The sequence below is a fragment of the Tursiops truncatus genome, chromosome 12, assembly GCF_011762595.2.
Source record: "Tursiops truncatus isolate mTurTru1 chromosome 12, mTurTru1.mat.Y, whole genome shotgun sequence".
Taxonomy (NCBI): domain Eukaryota; kingdom Metazoa; phylum Chordata; class Mammalia; order Artiodactyla; family Delphinidae; genus Tursiops; species Tursiops truncatus.
In genome coordinates this window covers 2129932-2152346 of record NC_047045.1, presented here as the reverse complement: position 1 = coordinate 2152346, position 22415 = coordinate 2129932, and the positions used below count along the sequence as shown (strand labels likewise).

The following is a 22415-nucleotide window of genomic DNA, read 5'->3' as shown; positions in this document are numbered from 1 at the left end:
TTGGCATCATACCTAAAGTTCACCTAAGGTGTCTGCACGTACAAGGCAAGTGGTGGGTCATCATGACACCTTACAGGACTGAGAAAGAAATGTTATCTTCTAAGGAGTTACCTGGCTAGTACCAGAAGAAGAAAAATTGATCTTTATGGTTGAGCAGGTATTTCTGCCCTTGGGGAGGTCTGATTAACACAAAATGAAGATGCACAGTGCACACCAGAAGGGAGGGAGGAGATCCAAATGGGCAGAGAAAGAATTTTATGTTTAAATTTTTCTTGTCTTGCCTTAAAGTTTGAATTTTACTTCACAAATAGTTAATTTATTCATTTTTGTGATGAGGACATTTAAGATTTATTCTCTGACCCCCTCACCCATTTTTGCCCACCCTCACCCCCATCCCCTCTGGCAACTAGCAATCTGTTCTCTGTATCTCTGAGCTTCCTTAATGAGTTAGAAGGTATCACTTATAAAAGAAGAGCAAAACACTACACTCAAAGGTGAAGGCTTAAAAGCCTTCCTTCAAAACAAACAAACAAAAATACCAAATCTCACTTTAATTATTTCAGCTCATTGTTTCCTCTGATGGTCCTAAGCAATGTAATAAGCTAATAAGACAGTTTAAGAATTAGAAACAAATGAAAGATCTCATTACTCACAGATGATACAGTATTGTTAAAAATAGGAGAGTTTAACCAGGTTGCTTCATATAAAACAGTCGATTGCTTTTCAATATGCCAACGTGAGTTAAATATGTAATATTACAAAGGACTATTTAAAATAGCAACAAATTCAGAAGGTTTATAGAAGTTAACCTAAGAAATTATGCACATGACCTTTATAGAGAAAAGTTATAAAACTGTATTAAAAATGTTTTAGAAGTTCTAGTAAAATGAAGACATATATACGTCCATGTGTAGGAGGATAAAGTGTCACAAAGATATCAATTACTTACAATTTTTTCCATAAAATCAATGGGATTCAAATTAGTTTCTATTCAGAGTGTTTATGTAATTTAAAAGGATGGTCGCACATGTTACTGATTCCAATATTTGTATCAAAAGGCACAGGACAAACAGTCAGTAACACAATCCCAAGGAAGGAGAATATGCAGCATTGCATTACTCGATATCAAGATGCATCCCAAAGCTATACTAATTAAGTCAATCTTTGATTGGCTTGGGGTTTACAGTCTGATCAATGGAATAGAATAATGATCCCGTAAATAGACCTACATAGAGGAAGGATGCATGACAGAACTGGGAATGTAGATGAGTATGGGAAGGGTGCCTGCTCTGTAAGTTATCCTAGGATAATTGGCATTCCACCTTAAAAGACAAAGGAGAGGGCTTCCCTGGTGGCGCAGTGGTTGAGAGTCCGCCTGCCGATGCAGGGATGCGGGTTCGTGCCCTGGTCCGGGAAGATCCCACATGCTATGGAGTGGCTGGGCCCGTGAGCCATGGCCGCTGAGCCTGCGCGTCTGGAGCCTGTGCTCCACAACGGGAGAGGCCACAACAGTGAGAGACCCATGCACCGCAAAAAAAAAAAAAAAAAAAAAAAAAAAAAGACAAAGGAGAAAGAAAGGGCTGTAAAGAGTCTATACAGAGTCAATACTAAACAATCCTACCATAGACAACTGGCCGAAATGTTTTTTACACAGGAAAGTGGCATGATTTGATTTGTGTTTTACTTCCTATCGTGTGGGTGACTATTAAAGGAATTTTCTGTGATAATCTATTTCCATTTGCCAGTGAAAGGAAAATATTGTGATCATAGGTGTTGTGCTTCCTTTCACAATGACTGCTCATTGCTTTCAGAGAAAAATGTGTTCAACTGTTTGACTGGTTGTCTCTCAGTTTGTCTTGCAATCATGTAATTTCTTAAATCTGCCTCTGTAACTCCTATTTATTATATATTTCCTTTGGCTGCATTGAGGAGTCTCTGCCAATCTTAAACTACACTTTCTGGCTTTGCATTTCAGTAGTACTTGTTTTGATACCTTATTTTTTTTGCACTATACAATTATACTTGCTCTATAAATTATGTCATTGACTCACAGTTCATGGACTAATCAATCTGTGAAAATCTATGACAAGAACAAATATTTCATAATTTATTTTAAAATATACTTACTTCCCACAAATGCATTTTCAAATGGCATAAATCTTTAAATTGACAGGAAAAAAATCAGCATTTTTGAAAGCATGAGTAGAGTGTTTAACAAACTTGGTACAATAGTAAACAGTGGGTGAAGGTTAATTTGCTTACTTTCTCCTGCTTTATTTGTAGATATTAAGCTAATTGAGATGAATTTAAATGGACTACATAAATTTGGATTTTAAGGTGAATTAAACACAATTTAGAGAATGTGAAACTATATAGTATTAAACATGGAGAGTATTTTGTATTGGTGAAATCCAAGCTCCTCTTTCTAGAAAAAATGGAAATTAACAAAACCAAGTCACATGGTATTTCTGCAGCTGATAATGTGGTTGTGATCTGCTCACTGGTAGAATCAAGACTGAACACAGGCTTCTTAACAAACTAAGTACACCTTCCTATATGAATTATATTTATGTGATACATATAAACTTTTCTCAAACTGAAACTTCATTTAACAGAAAAATTTGCACACACACTCCCACATATCACAAATGTCCACTATTTTTTCCTAGATATTACCTCCAAGATACATGAAATAATAAAGGATCATTTTGCATTTTCAGTTGCAAATTATTTCTTAACATTTAGTTAGTGATACATACTCCAGAGAGAAATACATAGTTTGCTATGAATGTTTCTTTGAGTTTGAGTGATTATTCATGGATTACACTGAGGTTGACACTAATCTACTAGAAATAGGGTTAAATAATATACATCCTTTTTAAAGTGTCCAGTCTTTATAGAGTCATTATCAAACTATTAATATTGTAGGAGAGCCTGGTATTCAGTTATTCTCTCATAAATTTCCAACTTACATGTTTAATCTTACATATAGTACACTAACCACAAAAAAGACTCCATTCTTTGAAATGTGATATGTTAAACCATAAAACCAGAAGAAAAAGACTCAGCTAAGAATTATTTACTTTTCTATGTATTTATTTTATTAAAGGAAAATGTGCTGTTGGAGTAATTGTTCATAATTTATCAAAGAAGAATATTATACACATTAGTTGTATTTTGTTTGTTCTAATTTAAATATGTATTTATGCCTCAGAAGCTATATTTGCCATTTCTTCTAAAATATATTTATTCTATTATTCTTCTAATCTATTTAAAACACTTCTTTGTGCTATGGGGGAAGGCAGGGTTACTGGCTTCTGATTTTTCACTGAAACAGCTTTGAAGTTTATCTTCATGCATTGGAGCTGGCTATGGGTTACTGTGCACTGGAAATTCAAATAGTTTTATGTCAAAAATTTCAACTGCCCACCCAGCATCAACCAGATTTCACATAAATTTTTTAGTGACTAGACTCATTTGTATACTCAATATGCACGGTTAGAAATGAAGGTAAGAACTATGTCTCAGAAGGAGAAGCAGAGGCAAGAAGTTGGAGATGAAAGTTAAGGTCTCTGGCTTGGACATGTGATTTGCACTTCAAGTCTTTGATCTGCTAATAACCAGGAAACAAAGTATGAATCTGGGAAGTACTGGGATACCAACTTCATCTGCAGTGAACCCTACCCCGATGTCTCAATGGGAACTGGCCCCATCCTCATCTCCAGTGGAGGGCTCCATGTGTGACCCAGTTCTAGCCAGTCAACTGCTAGGAGAGGTTCATTCTACACTTGGGAAAGTTCTTCCTTCCTCTTTTGAAAGCTGAATGACTGGGGGCACAAATAAAGAAGTATGTCACTTAAGCTACCACTGGCCACCATATTAGAATCAGGAGAAAAGCAAGCCTTAGATTAAAGCTTACCATATGAGTAGAAGAACAGAGACAGAAGAAATCCAGCTCTTTTATGAGGACGCAGCTGAGCCTCTACATACGTAAGCATCCATCTGGAAGCCTGTCCTATCCTTGAGCTTCCTTTTACATAAGCCATTAAATTTCTTTGTTGCTGAAGCTACATTGATCTGGGCTTTCTGGTTAGTTACACCAAAAGCATATAACCTCATTCAGAGGTATAATTATAAAATGAGGGCATACAATTCAGATAACAATTCTTCTATTTGAAAAAAATGAAAACCAGAATTCAGGAACTTGTAATTTAGTTCTATATAATGAAAAAATGTATAGAATTATAGCCCATCATTACTGAATATAGTCTCTATACATATCTTTTCTTCACAAAACCATTCTGTAGTTCCCACCACCACTCTTTTTAATAGATTAAGATTTTCACTAAGGGAGATGTACAATAAAATCTGTATTCATGCATTTGAATAGGAAACACTACAAATATGGTTGAATACTCTATGCAAAATATTTCCTGATTTTTTTAAATTCAAACATAAAAAAATGTAATTTTCCAACCACATTTAAACAAAATTAATTATATTTTCCATAAGAGATAGTGTTTTTACATGTTTAAGAAAACCAAGCACTTGGGGTAGAATGCTGAACCAAACATATATGGCTCTTGACCTCATGTAGCTTACAACCGAGTGCATGTGTGGGCTTTTATTACAGAGCACTAATCACATGATGGCAAAGCCACTTAATTTTTAAAAAGTTAGTCCAAAAAAATATGTATCTTAAAATAATGAAATTAAAATAAGTTTTGAGTTAGCTACTGTTGGAAAATATATTTCTTTCTGAACCATTTTAAAGATATATAGTGTTTTCTTTATTTCACCAATGTTGAGTATATACATGTTGTAATGTTAGTCTTTTTCTGAAAATGTATTATGCTTTTTTACATTTTGAACTTTAAATATAACAGATATTTGTCTCCATTCACAATTCATTCAAATAAATGGATGAAATTTTTCAAATTATTTAATGTTTTGCCTTCAACATCATCATTAAAATTCTACAAGGAAAAAATACTTGTCTATATAACATAACAACTAAAACAATTCAAAAGCCAAAATTGAAAGCATTGTTAATATTTTCAATCTTTAAGCAACTTTCTAATGAATTCCTTGATTAAAAAATATATATATGTTTTTATGTCTACAAAACACAAATGTTTTCTGTCAGTATTTTGAACCTTCTTATTTCTACTTAAAAGGAAATATTTTTCTTTGAGCTTTAGCTGATTATTTCCTTAGAGCTTTTTACAAGTTTGAAAATTTACACAATGAGTATTTCTAAAGCTTTATTGAAATCTTAAAATAAGAAAAATACTCTGCATAAAATGTAAACCATGTTTAAGTTTTAAAATACAGATTTTATGAAGAGTGTTATCCTATGATGGGCAGTAAACTAAATCTCACATTGTTTCATGAATAATCTCTTCTATCAATATTAATTGTGAAAGAATAAACAATTTGGAAGTTTTAAATGAGAGTTTGTATATGTATATGTGTGTCACAGAAGGAGGACAGAAAGGAGAGAGATTCAAATTCATGGTTACAGGAATATCATCAATCAGCAAGGATCAATCAAGTATTTATCAAAGAAAAGTAACTTTTAATAATGATATAATTAACTTAGAGAAATAAGATAACTAGGTTTCATTAATCATATATTTATAAATTTAAGAAATTAAATTGTCAAAGTATTTTGCTCAAAATGACTCTGTATTTTACTTGAAAGACTAAGGCTAATTAAAACATAATCATTCAGAAAGCAAAAGTAAAACAAAGAGAAAGAGATGTTTTTTAAGACGCTGAGATAATATAGCATTGCTACAAAAAGGTGGCAATTCCTTTATTTGCCAATACTCTTTGTCAGCCCTCAAACACCACCAATCAAATTAACAATGACACAAATCAAAATTTTGTACCAACATCTTATATATACAGTGAATAAGGATGTCTTTAGAAAATGTTCCTATATCTGGTGACCTGTAACATAAAATCTAGGTAAGAGTACTTGAAGATCTAGACATCCCGACCCTCCAATGAAATTTGATCATGATGCCCCCAGTACATATAAATTATGTCAAACCACTGTGACAATGGCAAAGAAAATAGGTGCCCAAGCTCGTCATAGATAGAAAAGAGTCAGGTCAGAGCCATTTCAGAAAACATTATGCTAACATTATAATGTGATATCCGACCATTGAACATTTACCTCCAACATAAATTGTATTTTCTTTCTGACTCCACAGATATCAGTTGTGTTTGTTATTACGGAGATTCCTATCTAGAATTTCGGAACGTGTTTTTAAATCCACAAAATAACATCTCCCTAGAATTTCAGACCTCCAACGCCTATGGACTCCTGCTCTACATCAAACAAGACTTAGATTCAGGAGATGGACTTTTTATTCAATTATTTATTGAAAATGGTACTTTAAAGGTAAGTCAAATTTATTTAACATAAATTTTATGAAGTTGTTATGATTCACCACTTTAGTGGTTATTATCAATATAAAATTTAACCTTAATTATGTCTTTTATACTCATCACCAGGCTGTGTGTCCTGTTTTTTGTAATTTCTTCCTGTTCGGTGTACACTATTTATATATCAAAATAGTATATGCTTTAAATAGCTTTCATTCTCTTCTTTTCTCTATAATTTCAACTTTTTTTCCACAATTATATTTCCCAATTTCTCAATTATAATTGCTGCAATTTTTTATAACTTTAATGGCAGACGTGATCTGGGAAACCCTGGGAAACCCCAGGTTTCTTTCAAAGGATCTTTAAGGGGAACACTTTCTTTATAATAACACTAAGATGTTATTTGTCTCTTTCGTACTCATTTTCATAAGTGTATGTAGTTTTCCAGAAGCTTCATGACACGATGTCATCCCTCTGATCACTAGTGTAATGTATACTTATATGTTTTTGTGTTTTAAAAGTCTGTTTTAATTTTAGTATTATACATATTGATAGATATAACCCATTACACAAAACTCTTTGGGGCCCTCAGTAATTTTTCAGAGTGCAAAGAGATTTAGATATCAAAAATTTGAGACTGCTCACTTAAAACTTGCCAGTCTTTATAACAATCTTCCTTTAAAAGTCCAAAATTACACAGTTAAATTTTGAAGCCAATGATGAATTGAAAATGTGTGCTCTTTTCCCAAGACCATTCTACCTTATCAAGTCACCTCATATTCCTGTTCTAAATACTCAGATTAAGGAAGTCATCAAGTCATCACTGCAATAAGGTAATTAACTCAACACAGTCTAGTATATGAAACATGACAACAGTATTTTTGCCTATCATTTCTTTCAGATGTTATTTAAATATGATATGAATTTCCATAAAACTGTGAGGTACACCTTCTAATTTAAATAAGCCAAGTTGTACAGTTTGATTTTCTTTAAATACTCATCTTTCTTAAGTAATATAACACATATACATAATTTAGTAAAATGTCTGATATAAACAAATGTCAACCAGATGTAGCAGATTAGTAGTGGTAGCATTATCTTTATTCATTCATCCATTTTTTCACTCATTCATTGAACATTTATCCATCCCCAGTGACAGTGCCAGTTTGTGAGGATTCAATGGTAAATAAAATACACTTTGTTCTCATATTGCTTCAAATTGATTACAGATAATAATAACAGGTGAAAATGGGACAAGAAAATAGAATTATGTAATGAATAGAATACTATAATGAGCCATCAAACGTCAGTCTGACCCTTTAAGATAAGGTTTGCTGATCCCTGCTGTACAGCATTTTCCTCGACTAAGACCAGAAATTTCTGTTAGTCTTATAATAAGCAGAAAACATGAAGAGACCAAATATAAGGAACTATAAAGCACACATAATATTGAGCCCTGGTCACGTCCAGCACATTTTTCTACTCCTAACTCAGCTCACAACTCAACCAGCCCCTCTCACCACAGTGGATGTCTCCAGAGACATGGTGAACCACACCAGAGATTTGTAGAATTATCGGTGAAAATATGTATGAAATAATGGAGAACAGAGATTTCTTTCACCCTCAAGTGGATAAAAATAAATTCAAGTTAGTTGAACTAAGACATTTAGGAATTATAAAACTGTAATGGGTGCAGAGAGGTGTAGAATTTCTTTCTTTTAGGTTTTATGACAAAGAAAACATATATATTGATACTCTGTAATAATTGCTATAATTTATTGGATTGCAATTACGTGTTGGGCTCCAACTTAAGAAAATATATTAAGATCATGGATTCTAGAGCAAGAATGTTAGAGTTGGAACACCAGCTCGGCCATTTAGGGGTTTTGAGGTCTTGCAAAGTTTAAGCTGTCTGCGCTGGAGTTTACTCACTCATGAAATAGGGTAGTAAAAGTAGGTGTGAGGTTTAAATTAGTAAGTGGATAAATATTGTGAAGTTAGTGTAATATAATGGGTGAGTAAGTAAAGGCATACAAACTCATAGAAGAAAGCCTGGGACATATTAATCCAATATGAGGAGTAGCTATTTCTCTCTGTATTTCTATTTCTTTTTCTCAAAGACCTCGCAGGCCAGTGGAGGTTCTCAGCATGTTCGGTATTACACATGCTCTTTGAACTCTTTCAAAGATGGTAGATCAGGAATTGTTACTCCGTTGTGTCAGTCCAAAATCCATGTTCTTTCCACACCCATCATTGTAATGATTTAAAGGAAATTTCAGTGCTATCCTATCTTTATGATTTTAAGATTTTCCTTAATCTGCTATGATTTTTTGATACTATGCTCCAATTTCCTCATTCATTTTAAAAGTATAATCATATGGGGAATGTATTTACATTACAATTTTCACAAAAGACATATTATGGTTGAACTCTTCCAGTGATCATAATTTAAGACCTATTCAAATTCTAGAAATGCAGAATTGTTAGTCAAATGTTTTTTTAGGAAATTTAAGTTTCAAAGATAAATGTATCAAAATTAATGTTTAAAACTATTTCATTGGCTCTTTCTAATAACAAGGAGGTAAGCAGATACATCCATGTTGGGACTCAAATGTCAGTCCCTTCACTTATTAGCTGTTTCATGAATCACTGTGCCTCCCTGACTGGAGCAGATCACTCCCCCTCAGTTTCCACCTCTGAATAAAGAAGGTAATAAAAGGGTAGTACCTACTTCACAGATTTTTGTTTTTCTTGTTTTTTGTTTTGTAAGAAAGCAATCAGGTGAAACCTATAAATTACTTTAAAAATCCATGGTACAGAGTAACAATCACGGTAGCTATTGTTTTATATATATCGTAAAGGAGCTATTTATAATAAAAGAAAAAATTCAATACAATTAATAAAATCGTCCATTAAATATTTTTAAATGTTTAACTTTTACATCCCTGAAGATAGGAATTAATAAGTCTTAGCTGTACCTGAAAAATAATTTTCTGATATATTTGAACAAAACAAGGAGATTACTACCCCCCATACACACACATTGTTGGCCAGTAAATTATCATTTAAACTTAAATAACTATTTTAACTAACAACATAGATCTCCTAGTGATGTACATAAGAAATAGCTAAATTATTATCCATGCTGCCAAAAATATTAAATATTAAATCTGGTCACCTTGATTGCATACTAGACACAGCATAAAAATGCAATAGACAAATGTGGCCTTTTACTTAGTTACACATGGCTTGAGAAGAATGTACAGCCAAAGGTCATGCAACTGATTTTCTGGTAAAGTACATGTAGATATATTTGTTTTTGGAAATCTCAGTGCTGTTTAACATAGTTCTTAAAGTGAACCTTCAGTAGATAATTTTATAAAGGAAAGGAACCTTTTTGAGATGACCAAATATAAAAAGTTAAGATATATAGCATTATGTTTACCTTTGGATTACATGTGGGAAGATATAGACATGTCAATTTAATGTATCTAGATGCATAGGAGTTATGAAACACTATGCAACTGTGTTTCTTTAACTTATATGTGGCTTACAGATCTCTAATAGATATGCTAAAGTCTATAAAGGCCCTTTCTGTGAAAGAATGGCCACAATATAACTGAAATACTTTCAGGAACATGCTGTTGAGAAGATGTAGGCCATTGCAGCCCATTCATGGAATTCCCAGGGGTGTCTGGCCAAGCATATCTACTATAGACATGATTGCTCCTTTTAAAACCATAACTCAGTTGGTCCAATTAGCAATAATCCCACAAATGGCCATAGTCCCCTTCAATCCTTTGGAAGTTTAGGATGAATGATTAACTTTCATAATCTTTGTTTCCCTTGTGTGACGTTAACATCACTGTCTAGATAGTATACGCTAGTGTTTGCATTGCTCAGTTACTAGTATCTAAGGAAAATTGCCTATTAACACTCACTCCCAGCTAGCCGAAGAAGCTGCCTTTCTCAACCAGGCTCCCCAGAATACAAGAGAAACCAGAAGTGTGTGTTTGTGTGTGCGTGCGTGTATGTATGTGTACATGTGTATGGTTTATGTGTATATATATATAATATGTATGCATTTATGTGTTTTAATTCTAGCACTTATTAGTTGCACACCTTGAGCTGTCACTTTAATTTTCAGACTTCTTATCTCTCCAACACAATAAAATATTACTGGTAAATTGTAATGTTCAATACAAAAATAAGATGTTAATTTCACACTGAAAAACTGTTTGAGGAAAAATTTTTTTTCCCCGTAGTACCACTTTTTCTGTGCTGGTGAAGCAAAATTGAAAAGCATTAACACTACTATTAAAGTTGATGATGGACGAAAGTATACACTGCTTATCAGGTAAGATACATTTTTTATTTCCACTTCATCTCATATGCAGCAAAGACTATTTCTCTGGGTATTGTTCTTGCACTTCAAAGTGGAGGCTCTCCTGATTAATATTCACATATTCTTGTATGTAAATTAATGTTCATCAAACCATTCTGTCTTGTCTGTATGTCCTAAAATAGTACTGGGGAAAGCATGTTATAGGAACTATATTATCAAGGAATTTACATAAGCAGATTTATAAAAAGAAGCCCTGAAATCCTCACAATGTTTTCCACTTAGAGGAGTTGTGAAAACAAACTGGTATTTCTTTTGATAAACAAAGTCAAATTTATTCACTATAGAAAATGTGGAACATTCAAAAAAACATAAAGAAGAAAAGTAAAATGATCCATTATACCACAATTGATATAGAGTAATGAATATGTATTATTATATTCCTAAAAGCTGCATTTGAAGTTGACTTTACCCCCAAATCCTCACCAACATCAGATATAATTTTGCCAATCTATTAAGTGAAATTGACATTCCCCCCTAATTTGCATTTTTTTATTTTTAGTAAGGTCTAATTTTTAATACCTAATATATATTATGTGTTTTGCCTCCCTCCACCATTTTTTCTAAATAAGTGATATTTTGAAACACACACCATCATCCTTATCCAGTATGTAGACTAAAGTAAGTTATTTGATTATGGCAATAGGTTATTATTTGGTAAAAATAATTAACTGTTTAAAGCCAAAAAAAGAAGAAAGCAAAGAGGCAAAAAAACAGAGACTGGAAAAGAAGTAAAAGGAGAAGTTTTAAGGAAGTCTACCCTCTTTCAGCCAGAACTACCCAAATCCTATTGCCTAGAATCCAGACTCTTAGGGAAAATTAATGAAAAAACAATTTATTATCAACTAAATTGTGGAAAGGTTACATCACATATACCTTCCCTGACACTCAAAATGTATGTGTGCATTTTAAGACTCCTGAGATCCTAATTTAATAAAGTGTCGCTTTCTTTGCTTAACTCCAGACATGGGCACAGGACCCTTTAATGTTTTTCTTCAGCATTTTAACCTCTTGAATAACCAATGCTGAGGGCAATGCACTTTGGAAAATGCCATCCTAGCCAAGGTGATAGTTTCCCAAGGCAGAGTGTACCAACATCTGGACGGATGGTGGTCTATGAACATTGGGGTAGCAGTGAGAATTGTATCACAAAACACATATTTGGACCCTTCAAAGGAAACAACGACAGGTGAGAAATGGTGGGAGAGACAGAGAGTGCACCAGAAGATGCTGTTCTAACTTGGGGAGTGTTGAAAAAGGGTTAAAAAATAAATTGAGAACACGGTAATCATAGTTACAGTTTATTAAACACCAATTATGTGTCAAGTCGTAATTCTATTACATATACAAATTTATTCATCTCTAAGAACAATTTAATTATTAACTTTTATTATAGTTTCTTTCATTTTTTATTGACGTATAGTTGATTTACAATGTTTCAGGTATACAGCACAGTGATTCTTTTATATATATATATATTCTTTTTCATATTATTTTCCATTATGTAGTTTATTATTAGATATTGAATATAGTTCCCTGTGCTATACAGTAGGACCTTGTTGTTTATGAATTAACATTTTATTATAGTTTTACTATCACTTCCCAGATGTAGAACTAGGAGATATAGAGGTTAAATACAGAAAAAAAACAGTTTGAAAAGGGCACAATTCCAAGGCTACTCCAAAACGTCTGAATATGTTTTAAGTCATGGATACAATGACCCACGTTGTAGAAACATAGTGTAATTTGATCTCTTCTCTTCTTCTACCCTGAAAGAACTGCTGCATGTTCAAGATAAGATAAAGATAAGAATTATAAATGATGTGCCCTGGGCTTCCCTGGTGGCGCAGTGGTTGAGAATCTGCCTGCCGATGCAGGGGACGCGGGTTTGTGCCCCGGTCTGGGAAGATCCCACAGGCCACGGAGCGACTGTGCCCGTGAGCCATGGCCACTGAGCCTGCGTGTCCGGAGCCTGTGCTCCGCAACGGGAGAGGTCGCAACAGTGAGAGGCCCGCGTAACGCAAATAAATAAATAAATAAATTAATTAATTAATTAATTAATTAATTAATATAAATGATGTGCCCTGCAAAAAAGCCTTCAAGCAGCAAGAACAATATTAATTAGTAAGCATTAAACAACCACCATATGCCAGATGCTTTACAGATACATAACTAACTAAGCATCACAGACTGGGGGACTTAAATTACATAAATTTACTTTCTCACAGCTCTGGAGGCTGGAATTCTGAGATCAAGATATTGGCAGGACATGCAGCAACATGGCTGCAACTAGAGATTGTCATACTAAGTGAAGTAAATCATAAAGAGAAAGACAAATACCATACATCATGTAAATGCAGAATCTAAAATATGACACAAATGAACCTATCTACAAAACAGAAACAGACTCACAGACATAGAGAGCAGACCTGTGGTTGCCAAGGGGGAGGGGTTTGAGGGAGGGATGGATTGGGCATTTGGGATTAGCACATGCAAACTATTATATATAGGATGGATAAACAACAAGGTCGTACTGTATAGCACAGGGAACCATATTCAGTATCCTGTGATAAAACATAATAAAAAAATTTTTAAAAAGAATGTATATATATATATGTATACATATATGTGTGTTTGTGTATAACTTTGCTGTAGAGCAGAAATTAACACAACGTTGTGAATGAAGTATACATCAATAAAATTTTTTTAAAAGATACTGGCAGGTTTGGTTTCTTCTGATGCCTCTCACTTGGCTTGTATATGACTGTTATCTCCCTGTATCTTTGCACCATATCCTCTGTGTGTCTGTGTTCTAATTTCCTCCTCTTATAAAGACATTAGTCATGAGGGATTAGAGCCCACCTAATTGTTTCATTTTAACTTCTTATCTCTTTAAAAACCCTACCTTCAAACAGTCACATTCTGAAGTACTGAGGGTTAGGACTTCAACATATGAATTTGTTATGAGTCCATAACACTCATTTTGCACATTTCAAAGCTGAGAATCATAGAAAGTAAGCAACTTTCTCAAGATCACATGGTGCTAGTCAGTGCAAGGGCAAGATGAGAACCCAGATCTCTTAAATTTTTCTACTATAGCATGTCCAGTCTGTGTTTTAAAAGTGACTACATACTCTTTAAAGTGTTTTTTAAAAGAAAAACATTACATCTCAGGGGTACTTATTTTTTCTCTATCCTCAGCACATGTCACTTTTAAGGATATTTAACAGCAAAAAAAAATCACTTTCCTTAAAGTTATATAACTACAATTTGTTTTTTGCAATTTACACACACTATTGTTTTTTATTTTTATGAAAAAGTAGTTGACAACCTGTCTATATCTGGTCTAAGTTATCTAAATTCAGAAATATTTCTTCACAGGTCCTGGGTTTGTTTGAAATAATGGAAAATTTATAGAAATATTTTTTTTTATGTTTATCATCTATAAAGAACAAAAGTGGAGCTCCATTAATTTTAGTTTTCTATACCTTTAAAACATACTTAGAAGTAAAAGGGAAAAAGAAAATTTCAGTTTTGTTTAAATCAATTCAGGAATGCTGTAGCTATAATTTAAAAACAATTATATTCTGCGTGCACGTTATTCTTTATTTTTTCCTGGACATGCTGCACAGCATGTGGGATCTTAGTTCCCTGACCAGGGATCAAACCTGCGTCCCCTGCATTGGAAGTGAGTCTTAACCACTGGACCACTAGGGAAGTCCCTGTGGCATAATATTTTGACCATTAACATACCTTTAAAGTAAAGCTAATGGTATGCACACATTTCACCCCCAACTCTACACTCTCATCTTGTTTCTGTTGGATGATGACGTTCCATTGCATATGAATATAGGAGAAGTATCCTTCCTCCCATGCTCTAGTGGAATAGTGGGGGAAAAAACAGCAAGGATGTGCACCGCCTATGAAGAAAGGCTCTCTCAGAAAGACTGAAACAAATACTCTCTGTGAAAAAGTAACTTGAAAAGCTCATTATTTTTGGAACAAGGAAAGACAGGATTTCTGCAGAGGAGCACGATACTTTTAAAAAAGAAACGTGTGATTGTTTAACCTAACAAAAGCAGGAAGGAAAATATGGAGTGCTTAAGTCAGATGAAATGCACACTGGTATAGTAAAGGTACTAAAAGTACATGTACTAAACCTATTTTACTGAGACATTAGCTAAAGCTGTTGCTCATCTTTTAATGAAAGGGAGAGTACAAATGAAACCAAGTAGTGATGTTAGGCTGCAAAACCACAGCATATAGTACATGAAGAAGAAAAACAAACACAAATAGGTAAGCATTTGTCACCCCACTCTTGAACACCTTGGTACGCTTAAGGATGAGGTGCTCTGTAGATTATATCAGTGGGCTCAGTCATGGGTTCAATTGTGTCTCCAAAGGTTTGCATTGAAGTGCTAATCTCCAGTATCTCAGAATGTGACCTTATTTGAAGATAGTGTCTTTAAAGAGGTGATCAAGTTAATCTGAGGTCATTAGGGTGAGCCTTAATCCCATATGACCAGTGTCCTTATAAAAGAGGGAAATTAGGACACAGAAAGAGTCATGCACAGAGGGAAGACAGTATAAAGAGAGGAGAAGGCGGTCATCTACAAGCCAAGGAGAAGGACTTGGAACACATCTTTCTCTCGTAGCCCTCAGAAGGAACCAACACTGCTGACACCTTGATCTTGGACTTCTAGCCTGCACAAACGTGAGACAATAAATTTCATTTGTTTAAGCCATCCAGTCTGTGATATTTTGCTGAGGCAGCCCTAGCAAAAAAATACAAGCTCTCTTGTCTTCTGGCTTCCTATGTGGTTCCATCAATGGGGAACACTGGAAAGAAATTCAAGAGACAAGCAAGTGGCATCATAATCCCTTGACCTTTGTATGGTGTCCCAGGGGCTGGCTCAGTCCCTCCTGTGAAGGTATCAGCTCTTGGCTGATGGCTCTCCTCCAAGTACTGATGACTCCTTTCTTTCTGGTGGCCTTTAGACACAGAAGTGGTATCAGAGTAGCTATGCTGTGGCCCAGGAATACTATATTATCGTTGTGGTTCTACCCCCAACCACATCTTTATAAAGAGCTCATTTATTCAACCTTATTCAATTTATGCTAGTTCAAATGTGTTTTTGGCTGAAAACATGAGTGTCCTCCAGTCAGCATGGCAGAGAATGGGTAGATGGTTCACTGGTAGGGGAAAGCAGGCATGGAGGTGGCATGTCTCATTTTCGTTGGCATTCTGTTGGCTAGAACTTTGTCATATGAACACACCTAATGGCAAAAGGAGCTGGGAAAGCTTTTCTAGCTTTGAATCCAGGAAGAAGATAAATGAGCTAAAACAATGTGTACTAGACAAGATGAGAAATATTTCTAAAAGGGGAAATAAGATAAATGTCTATCTTTAGCAATAAAGACAAAAAATGTTTATAATACTTAATAGTTAAATTTCAACTACAGAATTTATATTTCTTTTAATCTTGGCCCTGAGTGGATTATTGGACTGCTTATACAAAGAAAATAGAAATTACTGTATATACTTTTTACTTATTAAGTTATTATAACTGCTCAAAAATGTCTACAATATCATATTACGTGTTGTAAACAATTGCTTCATTCCACTGTCTTTCTATAACTTAAATTATCCCAACAGATAACTGTCTTGCCTAAAGTATGGGTACACAATGCTTAGGAATGATAAATTATTTCATCTTCATACTGTAAACCTTGAACTTCTTATCTGTTTGAGTAGTAGAAAATAATATAAAAATGCAGCAGTGCATTCAAAACAGAGGAGTTTGAAAGAAATAACTTATTTTATATATAAATGTGTGTATATATATAAACAAAGACATTGTGTGTATATATATAAACACATATATACACATACACATATAACATATATATAAAGATAATTGGAACATTATAACCACAGCAAGCATCAAAGTTTTCTGCTTTGAAGGTATTAATAATAAAGACAAGGACTAGACATGTGTCAACCAAGGCAGGAGTGCTTTGGCTCAGATGGCAGGAAAATCAGTGAGATAGAAAAGGAAAGAGAGAAGCTCCCACATCTGAAGAGATGCCAGCTTCTGGCTGATCCCAGGCCTCTCAGACAGTTTGGCTTCAAAAACCCCGTAGTTGAAGGCAGTTCTGAATTAAGGTCTCAGAATTCCCAAGGAACCGGCTGTGTGGCTGACAGGGTCTTGGTGCTCCAGCCTGGTGTCAGGCCTGAGCCTCTGAACTGGGAGAGCTGAGTTCAGGACATTGGACCACCAGAGACCTCTCGACCCCACATAATCATAATATGAACTGACAAGGGCTCTCCCAGAGATCTCTGTCTCAGCGCTAAGACCTAGCTCTACCCAACAGCCAGCAAGCTCCAGTGCAGGACACCCCCTGCCAAACAACTAGCAAGACAGGAACACAACCACACCCATTAGCAGAGAGGCGGCCTAAAATCATACTAAGTTCACAGACACACCAAAACACACCGTCGGACACGACCCTGCCCACCAGAAAGAAAAGATCCAGCCTCATCCACCAGAACACAGGCACCAATCCCCTCCACAAGGAAGCCTACACAAGACACTGAATCACCCACTGGGGGAAGATACCAAAAACAACGGGAATTACGAACCTGCAGCCTGCGAATAGGAGACCCCAAACACAGTAAGTTAAATAAAATGAGAAGACGGAGAAATATGCAGCAGGTGAAGGAACAAGGGAAAAACCCATCAGACTAAACAAATGAAGAGGAAATAGGCAGTCTACCTGGAAAAGAATTCAGAGTAATGATAGTAAAGATGATCAAAATGTTGGAAATAGAATGGAGAAAATACATGAAGCATTTAACAAGGACGTAGAAGAACTAATGAGCAAACAAACAATGATGAACAACACAATAAATGAAATTAAAAATTCTCTAGAAGGAATTAGTAGCAGAATAACTGAGGCAGAAGAATGGATAAGTGACCTGGAAGACAAAATAGTGGAAATAACTACCTCAAAGCAGAATAAAGAAAAAAGAATGAAAAGAATTGAGGACTGTCTCAGAAACTTCTGGGACAACATTAAAGCCACCAACATTCAAATTATACGGGATCCAGAAAAGGAAGAGAAAAAGATAGGGTCTGAGAAAATATTTGAAGAGATTATAGTTGAAAACTTCCCTAATATGGGAAAGGAAATAGTCAATCAAGTCCAGGAAGCACAGAGAGTCCCATACAGGATAAATCCAAGTAGAAACACGCCAAGACACATATTAATCAAGCTATCAAAATTAAATACAAAGAAAAAATATTAAAAGCAGCACAGGAAAAACAACAAGTAACATACAAGGGAATCCCCAAAAGGTTAACTGCTGATCTTTCAGAAACTCTGCAAGCCAGAAAGGACTGGCAGGATGTATTTAAAGTGATGAAGGAGAAAAACCTACCACCAAGATTACTCTACCCAGCAAGGATCTCATTCAGATTTGATGGAGAAATTAAAAACTTTAAAGACAAGCAAAAGCTGAGAGAGTTCAGCACCACCAAACCAGCTTTACAACAACTGCTAAAGGAACTTCTCTAGGCAGTAAACACAAGAGAAGGTAAACACCTACAATAACGAACCCAAAACAATTAAGAAAATGGGAATAGGAACATACATATCGATAATTACCTTAAATGTAAATGGACTAAATGCTCCCACCAAAAGACACAGATTGGCTGAATGGATACAAAAACAAGATCCGTATATATGCTGTCTACAAGAGACCCACTTCAGACCTAGAGACACATACAGACTGAAAGTGAGGGGATGCAAAACCATATTCCATGCAAATGGAAATCAAAGGAAAGCTGGAGTAGCAATTCTCATATCAGACAAAATAGACTTTAAAATAAAGACTATTACAAGAGACAAAGGAGGACACTACATAATGATCAAGGGATCAATCCAAGAAGAAGATATAACAATTGTAAATATTTATGCACCCAACATAGGAGCACCTCAATACATAAGGCAAGTGCTAACAGCCATAAAAGGGGAAATTGACAGTAACATAATCATAGTAGTGGATTTTAACACCCCATTTTCACCAATGGACAGATCATCCAAAATTAAACTAAATAAGGAAACACAAGTTTTAAATGACACATTAAACAAGATGGACTTAATTGATATTTATAGGACATTCCATCCAAAAACAACAGAATACACTTTCTTATCAAGGGCTCATAGAACATTCTCCAGGATAGATAATATCTTGAGTCACAAATCAAGCCTTGGTAAATTTAAGAAAATTGAAATCATATCAAGTATCTTTTCCAACCACAATGCTGAGACTAGATATCAATTACAGCAAAAGATCTGTAAAAATTACAAACACAAGGAGGCTAAACAATGCACTACTTAATAACCAAGAGATCACTGAAGAAATCAAAGAGGAAATGAAAAAATACCTAGAAACAAATGACAATCAAAGCAAGATGATCCAAAACCTATGGGGTGCAGCAAAAGCAGTTCTAAGAGGGAAGTTGATAACAATACAATCCTACCTAAAGAGACAAGAAAAATCTCAAATAAACAACCTAACCTTACACCTAAAGCAATTAGAGAAAGAAGAATAAAAGAAACCCAAACTTAGCAGAAGGAAAGAAATCATAAAAATCAGATCAGAAAAAAACACTTCCTAACACCATAAGCAAAAATAAAATCGAAATGGATTAAAGACCTAAATGTAAGGCTAGACACTATAAAACTCTTAGAAGAAAACATAGGCAGAACACTCTATGACATAAATCACAGCAAGATCCTTTTTGACCCACCCCCTAGAGAAATGGAAATAAAAACAGAAATAAACAAATGGGACCTAATGAAACTTAAAAGCTTTTGCACAGCAAAGGAAACCATATACAAGATGAAAGGACAACCCTCAGAATGGGAGAAAATATTTGCAAATGAAGCAAGTGACAAAGATCAATCTCCAAAATATACAAACAGCTCATGCGGCTCAATATCAAAAAAAAAACAAACAACCTGATCCAAAAATGGGTAGAAGACCTAAACAGACATTTCTCCAAAGAAGATGTACAGTTTGCTAACAAACTCATGAAAGTATGCCCAATATCGCTAATCATCAGAGGAATGCAAATCAAACTACAGTGAGGTATCACCTCGCACCAGTCAGAATGGCCATCATCAAGAAATCTAATAAATTCTGGAAAGGGTGTGGAGAAGAGGCAACCCTCTTGCACTGTTGGCAGGAATGTAAATTGATACAGCCACTATGGAGAACAGTATGGAGGGTCCTTAAAAAACTAAAAATAGAACTACCATACGACCCAGCAATCCCACTACTGGGCATATACTCTGAGAAAACCATAATTCAAAAAGAGTCATGTACCACAATGTTCATTGCAGCTTTATTTACAATAGCCAGGACATGGAAGCAACCTAACTGTCCATCAACAGATGAATGGATAAAGAAGATGTGGCACATATATACAATGGAATATTACTCAGCCATAAAAATAAACAAAAATCAGTTATTTATAGTGAGTTGGATGGACCTAGAGTCTGTCATACAGGGTGAAGTAAGTCAGAAAGAGAAAAACAAATACCATATGCTAAAACATATATATGGAATCTTAAACAGAAAATGGTTCTGATGAAACTAGGGGCAGGACAGGAATAAAGACACAGATGTAGAGAATGGACTTGAGGACATGGGGAGGGGGAAGGGTAAGCTGGGACAAAGTGAGAGAGTGACATGGACATATATACACTACCAAGCGTAAAACAGATAGCTAGTGGGAAGGAGCCGCATAGCACAGGGAGATCAGCTTTGTACTTTGTGACCACCTAGAGGGGTGGGATAGGGAAGGTGGCAGGGAGATGCAAGAGGGAGGGGATATGGGGATATATGTATACATATAGCTGATTCACTTTGTTATACAGCAGAAACTAACACAACATTGGAAAGCATTTGTACTCCAATAAAGATGTTAAAAAAACAAAGGAAAGAAATAAACCATTTAACCACTTTCCAATAAATAAAGATTTTTTTTCTCTAATGAAATATGCACATTATTCATTAACCTTTTCATTAACCACTGTGAGTAGTGTTAAGAAAAACATGCCAGTGGAATAATGATTTTACTTCAACTTGTACAAAATAATGAATAATTGATTCTGCTTCTAAAACGGTATTTACAGACCCAGCAAAACTTCTCCGTAACATAAACTTACTTTTCTTTCCTTTTCCCCAATGGCATATATTTATTCAACACAAAATATAGTGAAAAGGAGTGAAATTTTGTCATTTAAATTTGGAAACTGAATTTTAAAGTGTAATCTGCATTGGTCAGTTAATCCAACTAGTAATTAAGCATTTTAAAAGTTATCATGTTTAACTCAACTTATACAAATACTCCAATAAATTTTCAATTATATTTTAGAAACTTTTAAAACACAAGTTAATTAACCATTTAAAAGTAGGACATTTCCTATCATATTACTTGAATATCTGAAAATATTGGCTATTACAAAATTACTGAAATTTTTCTCAGAAAAAGTTACTTACTATTATTCATATTTTTAGTGAAAACAGAGGAACCCAGAGCTAGTTTCATTTGTACTTAATATATGCATTAAACATCAGAGTTTCTGTTAGTATGTTTTTTCCTTAAACAAGGCATTAGTCATTACTCCATGGAAATTAAGGCTGAAACTATGCAGCCGAGGTTGGGAATATTTTAGGTGGGATCATCTGCAGAAAGTGTAGACATTATCCTCAGCAGCATCTGGCAGCTACATACACGTGCATTTATGGGGAAGCTGTCATGTGCAGGTATTCTTACCACACACCCAGGATATAAAAACTCACAGTACACAAAAGACAAAAGCCTGAGTCTTTTTTTAGGAAAAAAATGATTTCAGAATATATTTTTGAACAATTTTTAAACAAGATAATATTATAGGCTAGAAATAGACAAGATCATAAAGTTAGAGTTGGCTTCTTCCATCCAAATGCATGCTCTTAGTAGGTAAGAAGTGATGGATGAATCCTGACGGTTCAGTGACAACTACTGAGCCAGCCAAATGCATGGTTCTTTAGAGGAACAATTATCTATGGGAACAAAGGCTAGCAAAGCATAAATACACATTTTAACAGGTGACCATTTATTACCCGTGTTCTTTAATTTGCCCTGGTATCTGCCTTGATTTAGATGCTGATTTGTGCTTTCCCCTGTAAGAAAGACACTCTGATGTAAGTGAAAGTTGAAAATTCCGACTACTTGAATTTTCCTGCTACTTAATAGCTTGACTCACAGCTTGTCTTTCTGGCTTGCCTCATTTTCCTCTCAACTTGCCAAGAAGTGAACTCTGTCTCCTGTTCTAATATAAACATAACTGAAAACAAACTGAAAGTGGATAGTTCATAACTTTAACATTACATATACGAATACGGAGACTAAAGAAAGGTCTTGCCAAAATAGATAAAACAAGGTTATGCCAGTCATGATTCTGCAAAACCTCTCTGTTAAATATTTAAGTGTAAATGTAAAAATAAAGATTAGGGTTGTCTTATTAAGAGAAACTTGCAATATTGAAGACAATTGTTGAA

General features: G+C 34.7%; 1 protein-coding gene across 1 annotated transcript in view; it reads left to right on the top strand.

Annotated features, from left to right (window-relative positions):
- EYS (eyes shut homolog) overlaps positions 1–22415 on the top strand; it is a 1685417-nt gene that overhangs the window by 962162 nt on the left and 700840 nt on the right. The window contains exons 25-26 of the mRNA XM_033867388.2: positions 6222–6412; positions 10662–10753. Of these exons, the coding sequence (XP_033723279.1) occupies positions 6222–6412; positions 10662–10753 (283 nt within the window). The remainder of the gene's footprint in view (positions 1–6221; positions 6413–10661; positions 10754–22415) is intronic.